Source organism: Ammodytes marinus, assembly GCF_949987685.1.
Source record: "Ammodytes marinus genome assembly, chromosome: 14".
Lineage (NCBI taxonomy): Eukaryota > Metazoa > Chordata > Actinopteri > Uranoscopiformes > Ammodytidae > Ammodytes > Ammodytes marinus.
In genome coordinates this window covers 18,962,114-18,979,926 of record NC_137218.1, presented here as the reverse complement: position 1 = coordinate 18,979,926, position 17,813 = coordinate 18,962,114, and the positions used below count along the sequence as shown (strand labels likewise).

Genomic DNA, 17,813 nt, shown 5'->3' with positions numbered 1-17,813 from the left:
TTTTAGAAATCTTCATTTATTTGTGGATCATTATCAGGATCACATTAATATTGCAAAATTAGGATCAAACGGGAACTATTTAGTTGCATGTAAAACAGTCGCTTCCATTGGCTTCCATACTTTTGTGACTGGAATATTTCCAGGCCAAGAGAAAAGTCCAGTTTGTGGGATGTTATATGAAACTAACCCTAAACCCACATTAATGTGAATTAAACCTGGCGAAACAAATTCTTCAGTTTTGAGAATGACCTTAGATTCGTTTTATTCACGGGTAGAATTTAAAGCTATGTTCATGTGATTGTTTTTTACATGTAAAAAAAAATTATAGATAAAAGTCCAAAAGATGAATATAAACTGGCTTTTATTAAAGAAATGTAATAAAATCCTTTGTACATGACCTCTCCAGAGGTTCATTGTGGACATACATGCAACTCTCATGGTTGACGTACGGTTACAAATGAACTGGAAAAACTTAAAAACCAAACTGGATCAAATGTCGTTATCTTACGCTCACTAAAACCAGGGTTCATCTGGAGTTGTAGTTAAATGTATCACTGAAATTCACATGCACTTTATCCGGGGAGAAAAGGAAGAGAAAGTCTGATAAACTAAACAAATATAGGCGTACATGGTTCGTAGCATTTGTAGGTTTTCCCTTCAGTTTATAAAAAGTTCACTCAAACAAACAATGAGACAAATGTTTCATCTGTAGCTCTTTCCTCAATGTTCAATTCACCAGCTCACCTTCTGTGAAATGCATAGACACAGAAAGCTCATCAATACAAAGAAGCTATGGTCTGTTAATCATTTACCAAACAATTTAGAGATTCACAGCTGCAGATACTGCATTTACATGAGAACAGCTTCTAAGTGTACAAAGTGTGTAAACCATAAGCTCGGTCAAAACCATTGGAATATGCTGTCACATAAAAAGGGATCACTCTCCTATAGTCGCCTAAGAATATATTATGCTTTTGATTTCCACAATATGGCACTAAGTGATAAAAAGCGGACCTCATTTCAATAAAATATCTTGTTTCAAAATAGTGGCAGTTGAAACAAAAGCAGTCTCTTGTGGTTGATTTAAAAGAAGCATCTAAGTGAATGTACACAATGTCCAACAAGCTTTGAAAATAACACCACCTAAGCAGTTTCATATGAACACTAGCTTCTTATTAATTGCTCTCCTCCGAGTAAAAACTGGGGTACAGAATGTGTCAGTTTAATTGATGCTGAACCCTACTCATTGATGCTTGTCCTAAATATTATGAAACCAAGAATAGCCTTATAATGAAATAAGAAAATGACTTTACTTCACTAAATATAACATTTATCCAACTTAAGATTTCACCACAAAAATATAAAGGATTCAAATGACTTAAAGTACTCCAGGATTTTTCGATTCATGGCTTCTTCTTCTTCTTCTTCTTCAAAATAGAAAACCACTGACATTACAACAGTTCATCTAATTGTCATTTGAAGCAATGTTTTGCCCTAGTTTCACAGATTTTTTTTTTTTCAAGTGAATTAAAATTTTAATTGCATTGCCATGACGCCGAAATGCTCCATAAGGCACTACAAGAGGCAAATCTCATGTTTGCAGAAGCAAAAAGTCATGTTGCGTCATTGCCCTCTGTTAGTGTGACGGGCCTCACAACCCAGAACGAGCACTTGTTGACTTGTAAGGTTTGTGTCCAAGCTGATGACAAAGAAGGCTTCTGCCTCCAAGATGCCAGCCTTCCATGTGTCAGGGTCACACACAGTAGCTGTTTCCATCCAGACGCTCCAGTGGGAATCAATGCATTTTGTCTCTGCAAAACCAAGAGAGGTGCAAAAGATTAGATAATAATCATTAACAGGTAAATGGTCCAACTAAAAAATATGATTTAACCAAACTTAATAAGTTGAAAAATTTGTTTCAAAGTAATCTCATGAGTTTGAAAAAATGGAAATTTTAAGTTGAGCTCAATAAAAAGAAGACTTTAAGTTGGAAGTTACACTAACATGCATTAAAGGTGAAGTAAGCGATATATTTACGTTAATATACGTGTTAAATCGCTCTATATTCATACAGTGATCACTAATATAGTGTGCACATTGCATAACTCCGATCTCTGTCATCCGCGCTGCATGTGGGATCCCACTACTGATATCCAATCAGAAGAGAGAACGCTTGAGCGAAAGATGGGTGAATGTTTATGGCCTACAGTGGAGGAGCAGGTAAAAATCCTTCCCAATGTCTGTTTTGATGGTTTTTACCATGTTTTATCACACATCATCACACAGATGATGCTAGATAACATGATGGATGAAGACCGCAGTGCATTAATGTGGTGACGTGGGGACGACTGCCAGGAGGTTAGCTAAAATAACCATTTCGCTTACAGCACCTTTAAAGTCGGGTTTATTATAGGTGCACTGGGACTGACTTCAGTACTAACCTTCAGTACACAGACAAACAATTCTTCAAACAAAAAAGTTTCTGAAATGGAAATAATTTTAAGTCCAGTTACAATGAAATTAATAAAAACATTTATATGAAGTTATTATGATTTCTGTATGATGTTGCACTTTTTGTTTAACCCTTTAATGTCCTCAATAAGAAAAAAATTACTGAATTTATTTTCTTTGCATTTTTTTATTTCCTTGGGGCAATATTTTATTCCCTTTTCTTTTAACACTCTCCACAGTTTAAAAAATAAATAAATATAGGCCTATGTAGGCCTCTACCTAATGGTTGAGAGAACATTAAAGGATTAAACTGAAACATGATGGAAGCAACGATAAAGGACATACCCTCTTAGATTTTTACACTCTCTGTCCCGTACACGTTGTAGCCTTCACGGTACGTGGCGAAATTCTGTGTGTTTGCCGGTGGAGGGGCTGGCTTAAAGTTCTGGGCATTCTTTTCCAGCTTCAGTCTTTTGGTTTCTTGCCGTGACTTATAGCAGAACTCTATCAAAGCCACGGTCATAGCCAGGCCGAGCCCTCCAACCAGAATGTAGAAGACGCCTGCCACGTTGCTCAGGCTCAGTGCACTTGTCTTGTCCTGGGATGGGGGTAAAGACCACCGTTAAGCATTCGAGAAGTGACACTCGAGGCTGACCTCGAAACACAACACGTGCACCCACACCAAAACACACATCCTACATGTACATCCTGCTGCACTATGACTAAACAGTAACTCTGAGGAGGCTCCTAATTGTGTCTACAAAACCCTCTGAGGTATAGGTGCCTGATTTAGCCTACACAGTGAGATAAATTGGAACAACTTAAATGTATCTACTTCCTCCTAGTCCCAAGTTATTTCTACTCTTCAGAGCTGGGAAGGTGAATGTAGAGAGATACTGTCTGTCCTGACATGTTGCTTGGTGGTTCTCTTTACGAGACCATGTCTAAAGGAAGGTGGTCGTGGTCGTACAGGTCTACCGATTAAAGTTAACCCTTGATTCTTCTATCATGGCTGCTCAACTTCAACACACTGCATAAGTACAATCAAAGTGGCAAGCTGTGTGGGGTGAATTGAACCATTTTGCTGCTATTAAAAGCCAAAAACAGTAATACCGAACTTAATTTATGTGAGTTCTACCATTTGACTTTGTTACTCTGGGGTTACTCTGAAGGCGGTAGGCTACATTCTGCTTTTTATATCTTAAAAAGTCCAATAAACTTAACATTAATTAAAGGTGTAAAATAATAATAATAAAGAAAAGAACCTTGACATTGACAATATATCTATGAGACATGACTATTTAACACCATTTGACCTCTTTGTGCTCTGTTGGCATTTAAAGGTCAGTATGGAATTTGACAGAATAGGAATGGCTTTGGGGAAACTAGCAGGAAGCATCAGAGGTAATAGCCTACACTGCATACAAATGATGAAGACCACCAATAAACTAAATTTCAATAACGGTTTGGATGACAAAAATAGCAGTATAATGGTTGCAATTCTATGATTCAACTTTCTCAGAATTTGATGGCATGAATATACAGTAGTGTGCAATCATGCTGCAATTTAACAAATTGGGGATTGTTTACATACAGTGGTAATGAAGTAATGGATTGGGATCAGAGTGTTTAATAAATCGGACTATGTGTGAAGGTATTTTCCACATGTTATTTGGAGGGAGGACAAGCAGGTTTCCGGGGAATATGTTGTGTCCTGATTAACATATGTCGGAGGGAATGTGCTCTTTGGATGTTTGCATATGAACAGTTAGGTCAAAATGCATTATCAGTATAAAAAGACCTGCAGCGACTGACCTTACTTCCAGAGTCCTTGGTTCCACATTCACCCTTATCGTACCACCATTTGTTTTTCAGCTTGTCTAAGATGCCTTGTTCACTGAGTTTCAATACTGCAAGGTTTACAGGAGTTCTTCACGTGGGAAATAACATAAATAACATTTTAATTATGTTATTTTATGTTATTCAACTTTTTTTAAAAAACTACTTTAATACTGTGCAAAGCGATAAGAGTAGGGTCCTGGCCAACACATCACATATAGCAGGCAACACTACATTATATGTATATATGTATAATATATGACCTTTTCAAAATCCATGACTACCCTAGCATGCCAGACCCCACCTATATCGCTTTGAGTAATCGGCACACACTGATCACAGGAAGATAAGAAAATAAATATAGTAAAGAGGCTGCTGCATAGCTTTCACAGAATGACACTCAGGAATGGACAGTAATTGTTTTGTTGCTGCAGCTTTTTTTTCGGCAAAGTTGATCTAACAGGAACCCTTTCTTGAGTAACAGACGAAACACAGCAGTCCAATTTCATTAATAGCTATTTCGAAAGCTAATGTCTCACAAAATCACCCCCCTTAAAAAACCACAAAGGCCAAGTGTTTAATGTGACTCCAACATGGAGAAACATCCTGAACCAATAAGGATAAAAGGCTCAAATTGCAAATTTAGATCTTGCTTCCAAAAACTCTGTATCTAAAGTGATTTTGGTTTACCATTTTAATCTTTCCCATAGCTAGGGGTGTTTTTGAATCACTACCAGTTAGATGAAGTTGAGAAAATGTAGTAGGAAGAGTCTCCAAAGACAAGTTTTTCTTCAACAACATCCCTGATTTTTGAGAGACATCATGCTTAATTTTTTGCTCGACTGCTACATTTCCAGGCTTATTTCCTTTCAGAAAAATAAAAATCAGCGTTTGTAATCCAACATCATCAAATATATTGTATTCACCACTGTATTCGTTGTACGGCTAATAGAATACAAAGCTTGTTTTCTGATCATTTATGCATAGAAAAAATAAATAAGAAAGAAGTCATGCATGATGTCACGTGAATGTCCTGCAGTCCTGTTCTGCAGTCAAACCTCTTTGAGAGGCAAAGTTGTGATGCAAAAAGCTACGGATGCACTCATTTAAAGGACACTATAGGAAGGAACTGCAAACAACACAGAAGCTCTCATCCATTTGGGAACAAAGGCTAAACATTGCCATTTTCATAATATTTTTTTAAGGGTAGTGTATTCATCATAACAAAACTTGGCTACAGTTATTGATCGAGTGTCAAATTAACATTCATATGCCTTGTTCTTCTTAGTCTTAATGTTTTTAGTCACATAAGAATAACCACAGCTGGTTAAGATTATGATTGGATAATGTCCACTATGTCCCAAAGCATTTTGGGTAGGATGATTTACTCCACTGGCCCACCTTTTCTCTTGGGTTTCTTACATTTATTTATATTCTTACATTTTTTCAGCCCTAAAAAAGGAGTAAACTACAGTTTGTGCTGGTCATCAGATACAAACTCAAACACACCACCAGGTGGAGGCTGTGATCTTTTAAATAATACACTGTAGTGCACACCGCCCAGGTTCACAGTTTGGAAACACAAAATATCCCCCCCACCCCCATCCATATAAACTGTAATTCTAAGCATAGAAACTGATGATAACAATAGGTGGAAGGAGAAATTAAGTTGTGTTAAAGACTCAAGGGGATAAAGAAAAAACTGTACATCTGTTTCTCTCAACAGCTTGGGTTTGTTTTGTTATATATTTTTCTTAGACGTAGAATCAAAACATTTCTTTCTGTACTGCCCGTTGAACTCCATCCGACATTTACTGTCAGAGAAACACTGTGAGCTGCCCCAAACCTCTGATGTAACAGCAGTTCATATGGGGAAAAAAGGGAATAATCTGACCTGTGCTGCTGACGCACATTCACAAAGAACTGACAGCATATCTTCAATAAACAATTCCAATTGAAGCGGAACCCAAGGAAATAATAGTAATATGCTGCCACTACGGCTAATTGGATTTGTGCAGCAGCATTTCAAAAACAGATAGAAAATATTATGACGTGTAACAAGCAAAAACAAGTCGATTAGGGGTGTAAGAACACTGAAACTGAACTGTCAGTTGAATAAAGGTCCACGGTTCATATTTCTTAGTTGATATAGTTTTTGCATAGCACTAATGTTCTTCATGCGAAATTAACAATTAAATATCATTTTATTTCTGCTCTTTCTCATCATTCTTTTTGCATATGTGAGCTTTGATGGCAGAATATATTGCGACAATCATGTAAAAAATAGGGCACATAAATACCTGTATTACAATACATGTCTTCCTTTAGTACTCTAAGTCAACAGGGAGCTCATGTTCGAGACTAGAATAAAACACAATGTCACATCAACTGGATACAGCAGGATACATGAGCCACTGAGGCCTCTGTCTTCTCCGGTGACTGTCTGATTACAAAGGCTTATCAATTATGCATCCAGCTGACCAATCAAATTCAATTATAATCTGGCAGTGGTTGTAACTCTACTAAAGTGCCTACTGGATTCTCTCCAGGACTAGAGATCATTTGAGGGCACGGGTGAAATGTTTTAGCACAGATGACCTGCCCATGTTGTGTGACAATATGATATACGTGCTAGTTGTTGCCATAATTAAACACATTTTGTGTTAAAAAGTTCAATGATAAGAGTCCAAATCCAGCCCTGTGATTTAAAGTAGAGGGGGTGGACAGAATATCATGAACACCTGCATAATCTATTGCAATGCAATGCAACAGCTAGTGCTATAAATCTCACATTTGTGAGGTTTGATTGTTCATAATGAGGCTGTGCCAGAGAGGTATTGGTTCACCTCTACAGGAACTTTTTGGGATCCTCGTGTAGCTGTAAATACTGTGTCTTATGAGACTTACAAGCCTCACAAAGATAGGATTTATTGTTGCATTGGATTTAATACACTTGCTGTGGGCGTTTCTTTTATTGTGTCCACCCCCTGCCCCTTTTATGGGTCAGGGTGAAAGGTGTCAACTTTAAACCCTCCGCCTGCACTGATTTATTATATCACACCAGAACTTTGCCCTTCAGTCTGTCTGCAAAACAAGAAGCATCTAAAAACAATCATGAACACACAATAACATGGACAAACAAATGCACAATTACTGACTCTCACGGCCGAATTAAGACACAGATCACCTGCTGTATGATGTCAAATGAAATGACACACAGTATGGAATATGAATTACCCACAAGGATGTCAGTGCTTGAAATCATCCAGTTTTGATTATTGAGAGTGCCCATGTGAACAGCTGTAGAAAATGACAATTTGTGTATAATTCTAAATGCTGAATTTGATTCCATTGATTAAATTAAATGTTCTCAGTGGTAGTTACATACAATATATTTCCATCTCAATGTTGAATTACCCGCTCGTGCATTTCTTAGAGTGAAATAAGGACAGAGAAATGTGGCAGTCAGACGTGATATAGTGTTACACTGATCGTCTAATTCTGTTCCTAACCGAGAATTTGAGGCACATCGCCAGCGAGAGGGGACGGCTCCTTTGTGTTATCCCACAGGTAGTATCCATATCCTGCTCACTCAGGAATGGATGACTGGTGTCGATAACAGCAAAGTTCGCCTCGTCTCTTCTCTTCTCTTCACAATGTGCCAAGTGTGTAGGCTACTGTGGTCATGATGCAAGCTGAAGAGAAGAGGCAGAGATGGATCCACAGTCGGGCTGTGACTACGCGCTGGCGTCTGAAAACAAAAGATCAGGGGCCTCATTTACAGAAAGCTAGTACAAATGATTTGATTGGAAACAACCCTTATTCGTGTCACTACTTTTTTTCTTCTTTTTTTTTGACGATCTGGAAAAGATGGTCAGATGCTGAGCCTGATGTGACCAGCTTTGAAATGGTATTAGTAAGGACAGAGTATGTGCACATAGTACAAAAAGCAAACAAGTGTTTAATAAATATTTAGTTCTTGTGTATTTCCTCTTGTTGTCTTTTGTTTTTGACATGACAGTTAAAGTCAAACTATGTGACGTTTGAAAAAAGAAATGCCATAATCATCATCTTATGAAAGAAATTTGATATGATAGCTTATATCACAAGCATTCAATGTCAGCCTTTAGTTTACAGTTTGCTGTTTTAATTTTAGATAACTAAGAGCCGGGCAGTAATACTTTGTAACTCTTCTCTACTTTTTCTCCTTTTACAATATGTTTTAGAAAGGAAAAAAAACACATTATTTTTACTAAGAAATATAAACCTAGAAAATAAACACCAAAAAATACTATGTGCCATTGTCCTTCAGTTGCCAATTGTGGCCACAGTGGGCGCTATTGAGCTAAAGTTGTCTCAATTTTCACTCATTCTCAGTAATGTGTACATCAGCTTTATGCTCACCATGTTGAAGTGATTTTTACACGAAGGGAAGATCCAAGTCAAATCCTCTTGTACAAATGGGGCCCCTGTTCATATCTTACACTCTACAACTGCAGGGTTTACCAGGTCAGGGTGGCCATGGATAGACTTTGACCGGCCTTGACTGGTTCAAGACCAACCAAAGGGTTTCTGTCAGTCTTACGCTAGAATTGTCGGTGAGAGGATGTTGGACAAAAAAGTTTGGACCGTTAGTCGTCACTCTGTCATTAGAATTCTCACGTTTTCCTGCGATGCTTAGTCCCCTCAAGACAACGCTGTTCCCCGTGCCCGCCCTAACACCCATTCGCCAGATTGGAGAGTGCATATATTGCTCTAATGTCAGATTCGCTCTAATTCTTTCTGGCATTATTTTGAATGCCACAGATAAAGATGATAAGCTTTCACATTGGCCTGTATATACAAAAAAAGAGAAAAGGGTTTCTGTTTTTCATAACTACAAGCCAACAACATACAAATAACTACACTGTCGTACTATTTAACTATTAATAAAAACTTTTTTGAACTTCTTCTATCCTATTACTGAACTTACGCTCACACTGTTGGGCTTTTTCTCCTCTATTAGCCAAGTAAAGGGTTCCCAGTTGATCACATTTGCATAATAATTTGTATAATTTGTAACTAAATAGACATTTGGGCCCAAAGACTAGAGTCAGTGAATGACAGCCTTGCCGATTACTCTGTTCTACAATACCCGACTTTGGTGACATTGAGGCTGACCTTAGAGTCACCTCCCCCGCTGCCGCACTCTCCCTTGTCGTACCACCATTTGTTTTTCAATTTGTCCAAGAGGCCTTGCTCATTCAGTTTTAACACTGCCAGGTTAACAGCATTTCTTGAAACGATAAAACATAACTTGTAAGAAAATTAACAGGTCCGTGAGAAATCTAATATAGAATATTAGTCAAAAGAATAGTGATAAATATCAATGGTTCATAGGGGGAGCACGGAAGGGACAAATTTGTAAATAATTTCACTGGCGTGGAAGGGTTAGAAGCATTTTTGACAGCAAAGAAAATGTTCAATATTAGAAAGGTGGCATGGAGGCTTACATTGCTTGTAACTGAAGTGTGCGGGATGGGGACATTCTGTGTTCATTGTTGAATTAATAATAAGAACATCCAGCATGCAGCTTAACATTCATCACAACTCACAGACCAGCATGTAAACTAGCAAAGGAGAAGACATATATGTCAAATGTGGAATTAGAAGCAATGCAAAAGGGCACCACGGAAACCAGGAGACAGGAGAGGTTGAGCAAGGAAAGAGAGCAAAACAAACAAGGTCTGTGAAGGGTGAAGAGTGCACATCGACATTCAAATGGATTTACTGAGAGTGACTAATATACCAGTAACCTTTAGAGAAAGAAGTAACAGAGACACAAACCACACACAGAGGACAGAACAGAACAGAACAGAAAAATGGCCGAAACATCTTGAATACATTTAAACTCATAATACTGTTCACTCATTGAAAGAAAAGCACTTGAAAGAAAAAGAAATAGAAGAATTAAAGGAGTGAGGAAGAAGAGAATGGCAAAATAGAGACATCAGGGTAGGTGGAACACTATAACAACATGGAGGATATTGTTATATTATCCCACCCACCCTAATGCAGAGCCTTTAGGTGTGGCCACACCATAGCCCTTAGAGTCCAGGTTGCCGCCAACTTTCATGGTGTCACATGGCTTCCGCTGCTCTATGTACTCGTTCATAGTGGACTCGAGAAGAAAGGCGAACTTTCCCTTCGACTTTCGTACCCGAGCAACCCCGTCTGGTGTTGTTTTGGCAAACACTGACGGCTCGGCCGATTTCATGTATGACCACATTTTCTCATAAACAGCTATTTTGGAGCGCTGCATGTGAGGACACAGAGAGAAGACAGAGACAGTTAAAGTAAGCACTCAATGAAACATTCCTGTTGAGCCCGCTGTGGGCTGGAGCAAAAGGAAAAGTTTAATATTTTGGGGAAATATGTGCAGTTGCTATCTCATATGAGAAGATTGATATCTAGTCCCTAGATCAGTTTAGGAACTGTCCAATAAAACTACCATGGTGTAGATGGGGCTCAATCTTATATTCCTTTTTCAAATTATTATAATTTTTTTAATCAAGACCCTCCCAAGAGTGATTAATATTTCCTTTGGACCATCTCCTTGACTTACTAATAAACTGCAACACGATCCTGCCAATATCTCCAAATCATTTATTTATTGGGCGAACATAAAACTCTATTTTGGAATCACAAGCTGCTTAACCAACTATTGCTGCCAAACATATGAACAGAGCTGAGACACACTATCTGGAGACATCATATTAAATCACTGATAACTATTAAGACCAACATCTGTTCTGTTTCTCATAACTGACTTACTGCTCCCATTGGTCATAAAACATTGTTTTATTCTTTTTAATTCTACATTTTAATTTTAACAGTTAATCTCACAAGGGAAGAGTTCAATCAAATGTCAATCAGGGATTCAAATTTTACGAGGCTTCCCTTTGTTCTTCCTAAAAGTACACCCCAGACTATGCTCTTTTCAGGAGGAACAAAAACAATATTTGAATACAGCCCCTCAGCATAAGGACTGGAAACAAGGGAAACAACTAACCTGTTTCTGTCCAAAGTTAAAACCCTAACCCTATAGCTGTCTAATTAACAGTGTTTTTCTCATTTGTTTATTCCGTACACAAATAGTACTGGAGTCTTTATGCTGTAGCTCACAGACACAAGAGTGGTATCAATCTTCTCACCCAGCACACAGCAATGAAGTGAATAAGTGTATTGTCCTAAATGTCAAACTTATCCTTTAAAGCAACTCTGAATGGCATTTCCAGGCCACGCCCCAATCTGTGATGTCACATTGGCAGTACAGACTGGAGCGAGGAGTGCCGTAGCATGTCAACACATAAAGAGCGCCGTGCTCCGACACTTCACTGCCTGTTGTAATTCAGAGTGGCTTTACCCTTTACGTTGCTTACAACAGCACAGCAGAGGTGAGCTGGCTTTTTGCCAGGAGCCTGAAGTCTGACAATCTGGCAGCTCAGCAGCAGTAAAATGCTGGACATGTTTGGTATCAATATGAACAGACATAAGTGACCTCTTCCCCCGTCAGACTGAGTCCCTACCAGCAGGTCACAGCTGGAGTCACAGTCACTACGCTTTTATTTTTATATTTAAGTCAAATCCATCCTCACTCACACATCCGTCTTGTTTGATTCAACTGGTGTGAGTATGCAATATTTACAGATGTGTCTCTGAAATGTTGTGCAGCTTGATGATACAGTAGCTTTAAATACAGTATGCTGTGACTGAAAACATTAAGTGTTGTACAACTGCAGGTTCTCCACTAAAAGGTTAAAGTGCATTCATCTAAAACTGCCTCGAGTCAATAATGCAGCCAGCCAACAGTTCCGTTTTTAAAACGGCCGGCGGCCGCACTGAGGAACAGTCCAAATTTTAAAGGTCACATACAATGTCGTGCAAATGTTCAGGTTCAAAATTGTAATTTGGACTTCTACTAAAAACTATTTTGATGGTGTAGTGTCCAAGGAATTTTTTTTTTGTTGTTCACTGTGCCATTGTTGAATCTCCTCTTTTCAGCTTCTGTTTGAAACACTCCATTTTAGAGCTTGTCTCTTCCAAAAAGCCCAGTCTGCTCTGATTGGCCCTGTATTTAACTGCCAGTTTAAATTTAACTGCCAGTTAGATTCAGGGGTATCTTGGGTTGTGCTTATCACAGGTGGAAGTAGTGCTACTCCCGTTATGACGTCATAAGGGGAGAGAAATCTGACTGGGGTTTTTGAACACAGGTTTTCAGAAAGGTGGACGAGGAGAAAAAGAGAGAGTGTTGTTTTTCTCATACTTTGCTAGTCTCTAGACACAACGGGGACCCAATGTTGAAAAAACATGAAAAAGGGCATTTTGCATAATAGGTAGCCTTTTATATCAGCTAAGTCAGTTTGATGTTTGTGTATAGGCTTTTTGATATGTTATTTTGGACTTAGTTTATACAGAGTGATTTTTGTTTCAAAGATAATTATTGTTTAATTATATATTAGTATATTACATATTTAGTATATATTTTATGATAATGATGTAATATATGTGTTATAGTTTATTATGGTGTAGCATACAAAATATGTAGAAAAGTGGAAAGAAGTTTAGATATAGGAAATGCAAACTGTAGCTTATCCCTTAGAATTAGTGTGTTTTGTAATTTATTTGGCCAAAGCAAAAACTGAACAATATCACTTGGTTTATCTATTGAACTTTTAATTTTATTGTAGTGTGTCAGCTTCATGCTTTAACATCTCTCTGCAAATCTCTAAGGGTCAAGCCAATGCGGGTCGTTTTTGAATATATTTTTCCTAAAAGCTGCTGAGAGATTGTCTTCATCATTTTAAATTTAAATTTTTTTTTATTTTTTTTTAACGATTATCTCTCAATATTGTCACGTTTTCCCTTTGATTTGGTATTCCACATCAACAAAAACCAATCCAGGTAAAAAAATAGTTGACGATGGATTAGGACACCTTCCATAACGGCACTGTCTTGAACATGTTTGACCTGCTTTCTCTCTGCGAGACTGATGGCTTCACCTCTGTGGTCCAGTCATCTGCCAGCTGGAGCAGCCACAGACACGCATGGCACAGCTCCACTCTGACACTCAGTTCGCTACTAAAAATGGCCAGCAAGAGTCTGATCGCCAGTCACCGGGGAGCTGCAATACACAGCTGTCTACGATAGAGAGAAAGCTGCATTAAACTGGGCTAATGTGTCCTTCTGCTCAGCTCGGAGAGCGAGAGAAGCACCTTAGAGGAAACTTTAAGTTGAAACTAGACTAGACTGCAAAGCGGGGCTGCTGCCTGTCAGATACTTCTACAGGAAGTTGAAGTTTGTCCTGCGTTCCAATACCCATACTTTTCTTGCGAATGAGTATGGAAGAAAAAGATTTATTACGTCCCAATCTTGTGATCAGAAGCAATATGCTTAGAAAATAACACGATTACCCGATTACATCTGGTCCGGATTTTAAGTGTGGAACTCAGCATGCTTTCTGCCGATTCTGACCCAAAATTCAGTGCGCACCGGGAGTGGCGTCACATCGAAGGGGGCCTCCGGATGAAAACAACCAGGTACGCAACGGATATACACTATATGCAAAAGGCAAGATCAAGGCATGGTTATGTCGAAATAAATAAGGAAAAGTATGTCCCATTTGTATGCCTACTGCATGCACACTACCAACATTTTATGATCAGCTGTAGTATGTAGAATAGATAAAAGAAAGGGTACACAATTTAGAATGCAGCCCTGATGTCAGAAATGTGAAACTTTGGAGAAGGTCCTCAGAGAAAGTCAGATTATCTTTATGACTTTTGTATTATTTCTATGACTTTTTATTTCATGTGTGATGGCCTCAACCATCACCTAATGGCTACAGCACACATTATAGCTGGAATAAGAAATGGAATATTTATCTCAGTATGCTAATCTGTATTGCTTTATTTATAACATGTTTAATTATTTCTTGCCAACCAGGCACTATCGTATTCATCTACCCCCTTATTAAACGGTATTTGATGTAGAGGACTCAAGTATACGTGACAGTTTTTATCCTGATTGTGTGTTCGGCCATCGTGTGAGTCAGTGGTACATCAAATCTGATGGTGAGAGGAAAGGAAAACATCAGAGTGAACCAACAAACTATGTCAGCTCGGCGGTGTGTGTGTGTGTGTGTGTGTGTGTGTGTGTGCGTGTGTGTGTGTGTGTGTGTGGCTGCCTTGTGTAAATTATTCACAGGAGATGTAATGGATTGTTGGCCTAGGCTAGTAGGTGAATCATTCTTGACATATGCACGATTTCAGTTCAGTTGAGTGTTCATGTAAACACTGTTAGCATGACAATAACAGCTGATGACAGGCCTGACCGCAGTGTGAAAACATCATTTTTTTCTGGGTTACGTGGAGATCCATGCTTGTCAGTAGCAGGTTTCGCTCGCCTGTGCTTTACTCAGTCACAACTCCTCGTGCTGACCGAGTCGTGATTTTCACCACAAATGATTAATTGAATGAATTTTTAATTAATGGCTTCTGTGACCACGGCAATCTTTTAAACTGACAAACAGGTCCTATCCATTCTTCCGGCTACCAGTTCAACTGAAGGGCTGAGAGTGATTCATGGCCCCCCCGTGTGCGTCTGTCATCCCCAAGCACAGACGACACGCCAAACAGAGCATGTGCAATCTTACTCAAGTATTATTTTTATCTGCACGTAACTCTTCGTCACGTGCGTGATGAAGTAGCGTAGTCCATATAATTAACAGTCATTCACTGTCATGATGAGGGGAAACAAATTAAAGAGGTAAATACATAACAGCATGGCTTGTTTAGCAAGCACACCTACTCCAAGTAGATATTATCCCTTAAAGCACTTTGGTTTTGTAATAGAACATACGCAACCAGCGCCCCATACAACTTTCCACTTATTTCTTACTATTACTGTTTTCCCTTCCTAGTAGGCTAAGCATGCTAAAGCTATGCAAAGCTAATCACCTACTCGCTCCAGCTTCATGTTTAGACCAAGCAGTGGCATCGATCTTTTAATCTCACAAGAATGTGAATGAGCATATTTCTCCAAATGTAGAGCTATTCCTATCTATATGATACATATCACAGTAAAACCCTAACTCCATGCTTTGTAAAGCCTAGAGATTCGAAACCAAAGTATTATTTTAAATTGTTTTAAACCAGAAAGGGTGAAAAATGTCCATGTTAGTTAACATCATATATAATGAGCATTGTGGAGGCCAGAGGATCTGTATTCAGTGATGCCCCGTCTTTGAAGATCACAGTAAAAAGGTATTTATGGCTCCTATTAATCATTAGCTGTGTGTCACCAGATTTCAGGAACTGTTGTTCAGAACACTATTCCTGGGCGCTGACGTTTCTCATTTTGAGGGAGAAAGGCAGAATAATTGTCGCTCTGCATGCCTGTCAATTATCTCCTCAAGAGCACCTTTGACAAATCACAGCCTGACAAATCACAGCGTAGATTAGCACATCTGCCTCTGCTTGTGGTGCTGCTTTTTATGTGATGATTCACCATGAAGCCTCAAAGATAATTCATTCGATGTATACTTGCTGATTTTTTTTTTTTTTTGTGACATGACGGAGGCATATTTTTAGGCCTCTGCAGGTGCCAATCTTCTACAAAATCTTCTTTGTTAAATTCATGGTCTCCTTTATAATGTTGGGGTTATGAGACTAATGGAGAAATTGGCTGAATTATGGTTCCTACGGTATAATGTTCCCTCTTATTGCATGATTAACTTGAACGTGTCAAGTTAAATCTGTCATTACAATATAGCCACATTTTTCAGAAAATAAAGTAAAGTGTAAAATGACCTCGTCCCTAGTGATCATGAATATCCCTCCATTTCAATGTGTTTAGACCTTAGTTCGTCTCGACACAGCGGCACCCTCAAACTCCTTTATTAAACTATTGGGTCACAGAATCATTATTCATTGGCTCCAATCGACCACATTTCCTGCAAACTCATTGCTCTCCACTCTTAAAGAATTGGAATCTTTCATCCAGAAATATGACTAATATGTCTTTTTGGTCTTTTCCCGTGAGAGCTTTGCTTTTATTAGATTAATGTTTGGACTTACTTTGTCCTAAAAAGAAAGCCAGCAGTGAGCAGTGTAAAATGGAGCAGGAAAAAACCAAAGCTACTAGGACAAAAATGTGCTGTTCTACTTTAGTGTAACCTGCGCAGTATTTCCATTATAAGCTTTCTGTAAATCCAGGAGGAGATTGTAAGATTGTGGATTTCATAACTCCCTGTGGACTGAGGCAGAGTCCCGTCCCGATCAATCCCGAGTCTAGCTGAGTCCAGGCTTTTTATAATTTGTCAAACGTCTCAGGCTTACTCGGAGCAATCACACCAAGAGAGAGAGAGAGAGAGACTTGGGCTAAAAATAGCCCTCCGCTCAGAGCTGGACGTTGGTTGTGAATGACATTTCTATTTCCCGAGGAATAGGGCGCTGTCTCTGAGATTGCAGTTTTGTGACAGAAGCCCACAAATTGAAATTATAGTAACACCTTGTATGGCTCTTTTTGAAAGTTATTTTGTTTCCTTAAGTTTCAAACACGTAGACACAAGTAGCATGAAAGTGAGGCTGAACTTTCACCTCATTTCATTCTTTGTGAACGGCTGAACAAAAGGTTCAGAGGCCAAGACAGAACTGCATCAACACGATTTGATGCAGAATTAGAAAAATCGATAGTTTCAGAATTAAACACCTACAAGCTTAGACAATCTGTCACCAGCTCTTTCGGAATGGCTTACACTTACTGACATTGATTTATACGTGTAGTGTCTTTTAAGACTGCAGCCGGAATAGTTTTTTATTAGCAGACATTTATGCACTGTTTGACCTTGGTGAGTGTATGGGGGCCTTCGTATTGGCAGCACGTTTGTGTTGTGGAGATAGAAATTAATCTTCATATTAGCGGAGTGGCAGCGAGGCTAATCAAAGTTTGGTTTATGACTACTCATGGATGGAGGGAGGAAGGAAGGAGCGTAATTGTCCCAGCTGCAAGGCTAAATTATTATTCCTGTTGACAGAAAGTGTAAAGCTGAGAAAATACATTTGGTTTTGATGGAGAGAACCAAAGTTAATTTTGTGTACAAAATGGATTTGCTACCAGGCTGATAACAGGCCTCCTTATGCCATAATTTAGTTTTGTGGTCGTCACAGTAGGACTAATGTTATGTTCTGACTCTGGGCTATGCATCCCAAAGCAGCTACTTTTAAAATCACTGAACAAAACAAATGGGTGCAATTGTCTTTTTAGCTGTTTACTTCTTTTGGGATATTTTTTTTTTACATTTTCTAAACAACTTGTTTAGGATGCACTGAATTTAACATAATGTAATTGTGCTGTAATACCTTAGAAGTGCTGTATCAGGGGGAAAACATACAATTAGTCATTACCTGTTACCTGGCAAGGTAATAAATCAAAACCCCTCCAGGCATTAAACTGCTGTACCATTGGAGCAGGGACAGCAGCAC

The 17,813-nt window shown here is 38.7% G+C and overlaps 1 protein-coding gene across 1 annotated transcript in view; it reads right to left on the bottom strand.

Annotated features, from left to right (window-relative positions):
- Positions 1-1,752: 1,752 nt before the first annotated feature.
- The window catches only part of gria3a (glutamate receptor, ionotropic, AMPA 3a), a 67,465-nt gene continuing 51,404 nt past the window's right edge, over positions 1,753-17,813 (bottom strand). Inside the window, exons 13-16 of the mRNA XM_080041639.1 lie at positions 10,338-10,585; positions 4,267-4,381; positions 2,797-3,049; positions 1,753-1,811 (exon numbers count right to left, since the gene is read on the bottom strand). Coding sequence (XP_079897765.1) covers positions 2,801-3,049; positions 4,267-4,381; positions 10,338-10,585 — 612 coding nt within the window. The 3' untranslated portion in view covers positions 1,753-1,811; positions 2,797-2,800. The remainder of the gene's footprint in view (positions 1,812-2,796; positions 3,050-4,266; positions 4,382-10,337; positions 10,586-17,813) is intronic.